Source organism: Macrobrachium nipponense, chromosome 7 (genome assembly GCF_015104395.2).
Source record: "Macrobrachium nipponense isolate FS-2020 chromosome 7, ASM1510439v2, whole genome shotgun sequence".
NCBI classification, from domain to species: domain Eukaryota; kingdom Metazoa; phylum Arthropoda; class Malacostraca; order Decapoda; family Palaemonidae; genus Macrobrachium; species Macrobrachium nipponense.
The window spans coordinates 38867576-38877575 of NC_061109.1; the positions used below are offsets into that span (position 1 = coordinate 38867576).

The following is a 10000-nucleotide window of genomic DNA, read 5'->3' on the forward strand; positions in this document are numbered from 1 at the left end:
CTCTCTCTCTCTCTCTCTCTCTCTCTCCTCTATCTATCTATCTATCTAACTAAGTCTCTCTCTCTCTCTCTCTCTCTCTCTCAGAAAGGCAAAGCACAAATCCTTCTGTATCCATCTATCTTTCTCCACCTACCTACTTGAATGTATTCCAATAGTCAATTACTTTAGACCTAAGCAATCCCGTAATCATTACGCAACTGTGTGACCAACGTTCTTAGACACTTCCGCTGACGGTGCCCTAAGACGAGGTCACCTGTCGCCCTCGAATTCCCCCTACTACCCCCCCAACCCCTCCCTCCGCAGGAATAAATGGAGCGAAGTCCTTTCAAGCGCGTCGAGATATGCAAGAGAACCTGGGAATGTCTTCGAAGGAAGAAGGGGAAGGCGTATGTACGTTGTGGTGCATTTGGAAGCGGAGGATGGTGGGGGTGGGGGTGCGGGTGGTGGGGAGGGGTGGGAGATCACATACAACTGATAATAGTGAAGGGGATTTCTCGATCTCATTTGCTTTCCGTAGAGTCTAGACTCTAGACTCAGGAGAAGGGAGGTGGTTGGGTGGGGGGAGAGGACGGGTGGAGGATGGTCATGAAGATGATGATGGGCCTTATGGGGGCGTGGAAGGTCAGACTCGAGAAGCCCCTCCCATCAGAAGAGGTCTTCGCCTTCGTCTCTCCTCCCCAAGTGGGGATTGATCTATATAAAGCGGAACGAGGTGAGCCAGTTTATCAGTTGAGCTCTTACAGTTGAACCGTCAACAAACATGAAGGTACTGGAGCAACTTTTCTCTCTCGAAGCCACTTGAGACTGCTGGCAGCTTCCTTGAGACCGCCATTCGCGATGACTTTTATAATCAGCACCTCACCAACTTTCGATCTCTTATCGACAGTGTCAAGTACTACAAGAGGGCGTTGCTGTACAAGTTCAAAGACGACGACTGTGAAGATTGTGACTGACAAATATCTTTTGTCAACGCGTCTCTGCTATGACAGTGTTACTACTCGACGCTCATAGTACTTTCACTTCTAAAATTATCTTGGTTGAGTTCAAGGTTCTAGCATTAAAGATTTACCTGATTTACGAGGGTAATTCGAAGATTTACTCATAGCTTCAAGTATTTCTCCACTGAATTGACGCATCACTGTGTCTAATCATTCTTTCTAACTGCGAGCGTACGAGGTGGCTGACCTACGACTTTTTTTTATGACAAAAGGAATGTTACAATTCACTTTGACCTGGAAGTGAATCTAATTTCAGTTCCTTATGTTCTTTCGTTTGTTTATAAGTGTAAGTTAAAAGTCAATTTTGAATGCCATCTTCCTAACAATGAGGCATCTTAAAGATATTGCCTCTGAGAAGGGCAGTGTGAGACAAAGTTGTAACCTTTAGCTGCAGATGTTTAACCAATAACATTCCTTTTACTTTCAGGCCGTAGTACTCGCACTCTCTGTGGCTGCTGTAGCCCTGGCTGCCCCTCAAGGGGGCTACAATTACCAAGGTCCCGTCGTCCAGCCCCAATATTCAGCCCCTGCTCCCGAATACAGCGACGCCCCAGCCCAGTACACCTTCCAATGGGACGTCAACGATCAGTATTCCGGTAACTATTACGGACACCAGGAACAGAGGGATGGCCCCAACACCCAAGGAAGGTAAGATTATGACCGTGCGCATGCCCGTACACACTTACACACACACGCTCGCACACTTTTTTTCTCTTTAGTAGATACAATCTAATGAAACCTGTTGCTATTTTCAAATCGGCTCCCTTAATTTTAGGCTGAATTTTCTAAATCTTACACTAGTGTCACACTCGGGGCTATGGATAATAATTCTCCGCCTCCCATTACCAATCTGTTTTATTTTTGTGTGCATTCGTGTATTTTATTTCAACGGTTCTCTACTACTGAGAACAAAGTTACGTTTACAACATAATGACAAAGTTCCCATAAAAACGTCACGACGAAATCTTAACTAATTCAGCGCTATAGAAGCCAGGATTAATAGAAGCGATTGCTTTTGTTATTTTGAAAATGCTCAAGACGCAGCTCACACATTGGATTATTCTTCCGCAATAGTTTCCTTTTGCAATTTATTGGAATATAAAGTAAAAAAAAAAACGTTCGTGCATTCATAAAAATAGCCATAACTTTACCACGTACATAGCGTACAGATGCTATAACACTTTATTGAAAAGTAATCGCTACGAACATACGAATTTGTACGTTATCACTTTTATTCCTTGGATTGCTTAAGGGAAAATAGGGCCACAATTTCTCAGAAATTTCCCGTTTTCCTCTGTTCGGAGAAAATCGTCTCCTTAAAAAAACAATAAATAAATAAAATAAAAAAATATCTAGTGAGATGAGGTTGTAAAACAGGAATTCATGAACCGAAAAGACAGTTTAATTTTTTTCCCCAAATCCATGAAACGGAAAAGAAAGTTTAATTTCTTTCTATCTAGTTTCTTCCCTAATATACTAACTTCTAGAATATTTTTGCAATCCTCTCTCTCTCTCTCGTTCTGAAAAAGACTGTTCAATAGTACTGAAGCGAAAAAATCTTGGTATTGACATTGGAACGTCACTAAATCCAGGACTTATTAGCGAAACTAGGTAGAAAATATAGGTTTTCAAAAGTAAAGGCATCACCAAAACGCAAATATATTTTACAATAAATGGACATTTAATTGGGACAGCAACTACAGGCTGAAGGTTACCTAAATCCACTTACATTCTTGTCCTCCACCTTCCCGCTGAAAAAAAAATGAATTAATAAATTGTAGTCTTATATAGGTTCACGGCGCCCAAAGCTTTTAACATAACTTTGTGGATGACTCTGGTCACACATCTTACACTCGTGTCAACATTCCTCCAATCATTACGACGTATCTCCCTTCATTGTTAAGCTCATTCAATCCTTCTCTGATCTTTCTCGTAGTTACTACGTCAGGCTGCCCGATACCCGCCTCATGAGAGTCGAATACTACGTCGACGAATACGGATACCACCCAACTGTCACCTACGAAGGAGAGGCTCAGTACCCAAGCGCCCCTGCCCAGACCTACCAGCAGCCCGCCCCTGCTCCATCCCAGGTCTACGTCCAGCCCGCCCCTGCTCCATCCCAGGTGTACGTTCAGCCCGCCCCAGCTCCTCAGCAGACCTACCAGCAACCGGCTCCCACGCCCTCCCAGCTCTACGTCCAGCCAGGAAAATAAGACAAGACGTTCAATAGGTTCACCGAGGAAGTGAATTCACCCGGGAAGGATCCTTCGGAGCTGAAGCCTTTCGGAATCCCGCTGTGCGTCTAAAGAGGGGAACAAAAATTGCGCTTGCGCGATAGCATTTTTTTTTTTATACAAACTGTAATTTTTCAAATCAGTTCGAAGACTCTTCCTAGGTCTATTCCTCCACAAAGCCAGTCAGTGTTTCTTTGCACAATTACTGTTAGCCCTTTTTTTTTTAATCCCTCACCCGTTGGCAAGAAGAAGTTGGTGGTCCGGTGGTCTTAAGTAAGGTACTGCCATTGTATAGTCTATCAATTTAAAAAACACGTAGTACATATCAAGACCTTATTATAATATATAATATATATATATATATATACATATATATATAAATATATATATATATATATATATATATATATATATATATATATATATATATACATTATATATACAGTGAAATACCACTGGTATGCCATTAATGTCTGACTGCCTGCGGTGTACAATGTAACATAATTTTGTATTTTCCTAAATACCCATCCTTGGTATACCTTGAGTGTACCAAATGACCGTTAAGCTAAGCCTTAATCTTCGGTCTCCTACGCTTATTCTCTATTTGTTGTCCCTCGTTGTTTTTTGTGTGTGCTGCTGATTCTGTCTTCTTCTTCTTCTCGTTTTGCATGTGCTGGTGTTGAGCCGCCGTAAACATTATTAACTTGTAAGGAAGAGTTATTTTTTATACAGAGTTTTTTATTATGCATCAATTAACTTGAATAAAATATTTTCTGCAGAATTGTTTCTATTATTTTTCTCGCTTTCTTCGTCTGTGGTCGTTAAGACTTTCAAATGAAACTATTCTTTGAAAGAAGCCGTTTCCTGAAATCAGGTGGTGGCTACGAAGACCTGGCTAGTTAGGATGACCGCTGCCAAATTGATATACTTCAAGTAATGAAATGAAGATGAAACCAGTGTGCAGAAAGCTTCCACTATTCAACTACCTCTTACACTTAAGCAGAACACTCATCAACCAACACCTTCCTGAACCTGTGTACACACCTCTATCTTCCTTTCATCTTTCCAGCTCTAAGTCTAACTCTTCTTCTTCCTCTTTTTTACTTTCCAGACTGTATGTTCTTTTCATAAACCTGTCATCCTCCATTCTCCTCTCATCGCCTCAGACATCCTGGACAACCTTCTTACTTATTCTATCCAGTTTATTACTTTATGTATTTTTCTTTCGCATCTTTTTCAATCCTTCAAACTATGCTTACATAATAAAACGATAATATTCATATCAACAGCTCCTACTGTTAACCATTTATTTGCAACCTTCATCAATGCTTCACTTCCATAAAGGTGAGTTGGCTCAACAATCCCTTTATACATTCCAATTTCGGCTACCGTAACACTCTACTCTTCTCCTGATCTTGTGCCAATTTCCTGCTCACTCCCTATTTTATCCAGTTCTGTAGTCCATTACCATCACCTATTGAATTCATTCCAGGAGACCTATACATACCTTAAGTTTCTAGTCGCTCACCATCTATATGAAAGACTAGAAACTTATGTATATGTATAGGTCTCTGAGAATGAACATCTATTGAACATTTACCGCTTCATCTTCCAGGGTCCTCTTACTCTCAAGACTTTACACTCTTGCATTCAATGCCAACTTTCTCTCAAAAACAAAGATGTGCTCTTTCATTTGGTTGTGTAGTCTCAATTCTCTCTCTCTCTCTCCCTCACATATATATAATATATTCTATATAGTATATATATATATATATATAGTATATATATACTAAGTATATATTATATATATATATATATATATATATATATATATATATATAATATACATATATATATATATATACATATATATATATATATAAAACGTATTAAAACTGCCACAATGATTTGCTACCTTCCTGATTTTTTTTACTTTGTTCTATATGCATGCTAATTATAGCTAAGAACTGATATTAAAGACGGTAATAAGCAAAATAGAAATGTCAACCTTCCTTGGCAGGATTTGAACCAACACCCACAAAGTCCAGTGAGAATCTACTAACACGCCATGGTAGCTCTTCTCGGAACCTCCGTGGATTGGTACGAATCCCGTCATAGGAGGTGAAAAACTCTTCGATTAACCTCTCACTCGGAAATAAACTTGTAAGCTTGTAGTGATTAGTGTATCCAAAACATAAGAGTAAGTCAGGGAGTTAAGAGATCACAGGGTCTTGTAAGGCTACATATAATTATAATTATATAAGAGGTAAAGATAATAATATATATATATATATATTATATATATATATATATATATATATATATATATATATATATATATATATATATATATATATATATATATAAGTGTGTGTGTGTGTGTGTGTATGTATATAGTATACAGGTGAGTATGAAATATATGTTAGGCAGATCGAGGGTTAACACTCCCATTCAAAGGAATTCCTGAAAATCTATTTGTTAATCCTTCCTGAAGCCATTTTTAGAGTATAATATATATATATATATATATATATATATATATATATATATATATATATATATATACATACATACATACATACAGCAAGCATGAGAAAAACAGAACAGAAGAAGATGGATGTGGCAGAAATGAAAATGCTTAGGTGGATGTCTGGGTGACAAGAGAGGATAGGATCAGAAATGACTTCATAAGGGGGTCGACTAAGGTGGTGCAAGTATCAAAGAAAGTGCAGGATGGGAGGCTGAGATGGTATGGACACCTGTTGAGGAGAGATGAGGACCACGCTGGGAGACATACTATGGGGATGGAGGTTCAAGGAAGAAGAAGAAGAGGGAGACCAAGAAAGAGATGGAAGGACTGTGTGAGAGGAGACTTACATGAGAAGGGAATTGATGAGGCAGAAGCGCAGGATAGAAATAGATGGAAACGGCTCATCCGAAACGGCGACCCCATATAAAAATGGGAACCAGCTGGGAAGAAGAAGAAAAAGAAGATATATATATACATATATAATATAATATATTAGATTTATAGTATTATATAATAAGTATATATTGATCTATATAAGTATTATATATGCGGTTGCCGTAATACCGTGCTAATTTCTCAATTTCTTATTAGATCCTTGAATTCGCCTCCCACAGAAACCCCTATATTCCAAAGAGGACACGAACGATTAAGCTCTGAGACTCTTCCTCCCCGGGTGGAGGGGTTCGAACCCACACACTCAGCAAAATCTGCGAGATCGCAATTAACCTATCGATTAACTTGCCCTTTTTACCAAGTTCAAAATAAACTGGTCCTCATTACCATCGAATTATCACTTTTCGGTAATCACTATTTTATTTCCGTCCGACATGATCTAGTTTACCAAAATGAAGCGTTACAAATTCGTCAACCAATTTAAAAGATATATACCTTCATTTTGCAGGTTCGGTTGATGCAAAACTCATTGCATTCGATCAGGTCTAAGAGGAGGAAGGTAAACGCTCTTGGCACTTTTGGCTTCTCTAAGGAAAGATGAACTTGATTGACGTCGTGACCTGGGGAGAGGACCAACAAAATAACCATATCAAAATTGACAAATTTGAAAAGGAAAATGACAAGAAAACTTTCATCACACCGTTTTAAAGAATAAGCCTCTGAAACGTTTTTGAAAATGAATGGAATATAAAATTATAATATACTTACCAAGTAATTACTTTTATAAAAACGAAAATTGCGGTTAAAAGGCCTGAAAGGATTAATGGGAGAAAAAACTCAAAGCAGTTGCACTATGAATCAATTGTTACGAAAGGGTGGAAAATAAAACGGAAGAAAGAGAATATGAACAGAGGAATAGAAAACGGAATGAAAGGGGTTGCAGACAGGGGCCGAGGGGACGCTGCAAGGAACCTTAAGTAATGCCTACAGTGCACCGCATGAGGTGTACTGACGGCACTACCCAACCACCTACGGGGGATAGTGACATATAAGGAAATCCTAAATTAACTAGCATAAAATTGTTTATAGGTATATACGAAGTATGTAATCTATTAAGCGGACATTTTCTTGTGCATTAGGCCAAAGACTTGATTTACTGGTTATTATCAACCAAAAAACTATTAATATTATTTGGAAATATACCCCACAGTAGGAAATAATGAATAGTGGACACCAAGATACATTTCCTTATCCGCTCGGTAATACATACATACATACATATATATATATATATATATATATATATATATATATATATATATATATATATATATATATATATATATATATATATATGTATATATATATATATATATACATATATATATATATATATATATATATATATATATATATATATATATATATATATATATATACATATATATTTACATATATATATATATATATATATATATATATATATATATATATATATATATATATATATATATATAAATAATACATACCTAAACACACACACGTCTAATACATACACACCTGTTGATTAGCCATCACCTTGTGAATTATTGAGATATACCCATAATAATAACAATAAACTAATTTATGGAGAAATCCCAGTATCTACAGAGAGGATGTTCTTCCCCATTCAGACGTTCTTACCATATTATTAATTAATTAATTTATTTATCTATTTTTTTCTTTTGCAAAATTAATCATACATTTTGGCTTTATTTGTTCTTTAATGAATTATACTCTTACTTCTGCTATTTCTTGACATATGACCATCCCGTTCGACTGAGCACCGCCAATCAAGGAATAAGCGACCTTTCGGCTCGTCCCAAGAGTGATAGTACACACGATGATGGAAGATGATTATCATCATCATCATCATCTGTCTACTGATCCCCCGGGCACAACTGCAAGATTCCTTCGCTCCCCTCCTGGGGCATGGGCGAGAAACTGTCTCTCTCCTCGGGCTTTGATTCCTTCCTTTTGTTGACATTCCAGGGGAGTAGGCAATCCTTAGGCCAAAGGCTCCGTTTACCTCGGTAGAGACGCGGGCCATCAATTATACGTGTGAGGCGTTGGCGCTACTGCAGCGGTCTAGTGCTGCAACAGGGACGACGCCGTCGGTGGTCCCTGGTTTATTCGGTTTTGGAGAGGAGGCGTTTTAGCATCCGGGGAGAGAGAGAGAGAGAGAGAGAGAGAGATTGTAAAACGATAATGTATAATCTCGGACTAATAGTAAAGCACTGTGAAATGTCCCTTGCTTTATTTATGATGTACATAAATATTAATAATTTATTATTATAATTATATATTATATTATATATATATATGTATATATATGGTATATTATATAAATAAATATATTATATATATATCTATATATATATTTATATAATATACATATATATATATATAAAATATATATATATATATATATATATATATATATATATATATATATATAGATATATATATATATATATACTCTTGTCGCTTGGAAGGGTGACTCGCAACAGTCAATTAACCATCACGCTGTAAATGCCCGTACAAATATCTATATGAAAACGTATGCAAATATTTTTATACAGCAGTCTTACCATCCTCACTCGCCAACGACCCTTGCATAAGTACACGACTCTCTCTTATATTACCGTCGTCACTAAAAGCATACGTACGCAAGCACTGAAGCAAATACTTGAAAGAGAGAGAGAGAGAGAGAGAGAGAGAGAGAGAGAGAGAGATCGAGGTCAACGTAACAACTACCCATCCCGAATGGGTCATTCAGACTTGAGAATAAAGAATAAAGGTTCTATTAACTCCGAAGAGGGCAACACTGCAGTGCTGGCATTAATAAAACTTGGGGCGAAGGCGTGAAGGCGTGAAGAGGGCAGTCGCTGTCACGCTAAGTAAACAAATGTGAAAGGTAAAACTGAATAGCAGAGGAGGTAACTTACTTTTAGTCATGAAAAGCGTCCGACGTCCGTGAAGAATGTTATTCACGGCGTTTATATTTTGTGAAACTTCTTGTAACTGTATCATCCGCATCTCTGACTTCCGGTGCTATATTTCCATTCAGAGAATATACAGTTCAGACCGAAGGCCAAGCGCTGGGACCTACGATGTCATTCAGCGCTGAAAGGGAAATTGAGAGTACAAGGGTTACAAAGGCGTAACAGGAGGAAAACCTCAAAGCAGTTGCACTACGAAACAGTTGTTAGAAGAGGGTAGAAAGTAAGACGGAAGAAAGAATATGAATGGAGATACAGTAAAAGGAATAAATGGGATTGCAGCTAGGGGACGAATATTTCCATTTATTCACACTTACTCCCATGACAGGGGTATTATGGAATTTAGGCTGCCAAGCTAAGCACTGGGCACTTTGGGCAATTCAGCGCTTAAAACGGTGATAAGGGTTGGGGGCGTGGGGTGGGGCGGAGGGGTGGGGGGGGGGGGGGAAGTGGTTGGACAGCAAGATAAATAGATCCAGAAAATAAAGGAGATAAAGGACAAGGATCTAAAGAAGTAATATTTAGAGAGGTTGGATGGCAAGACTGAAGAAAGGAAGGAGAAATGGAGCTAAAAAAGTGACAGCTGCTTGAGGCCGAAGGGAAACTGCAAACAACCTTTGGAAATGCCTACATTGCACCACGCAAGTTTCACTGACAGCATTATTCCCTACGGGAAACACTTGAATGACCGTACTACTACTACCATACTCCTCCTCCTACTACTACTACTACTAATACTACTACTACTACTAATAATAATAATAATAATAATACTTCAGAAAAAAGGCACCTTTGTCCAAAATA

The 10000-nt window shown here is 37.9% G+C and overlaps 1 protein-coding gene across 1 annotated transcript; it reads left to right on the top strand.

The window, feature by feature from the left end:
- Positions 1-695: 695 nt before the first annotated feature.
- LOC135217026 (cuticle protein 19-like) lies at positions 696-3348 on the top strand. Its single transcript, XM_064252619.1, has 3 exons — positions 696-766; positions 1426-1646; positions 2935-3348. Exons 1-3 carry the CDS (start codon positions 761-763, stop codon positions 3209-3211), a joined length of 504 nt encoding a protein of 167 aa, XP_064108689.1. The 5' UTR covers positions 696-760; the 3' UTR covers positions 3212-3348.
- The last annotated feature ends 6652 nt before the right edge of the window (positions 3349-10000 follow it).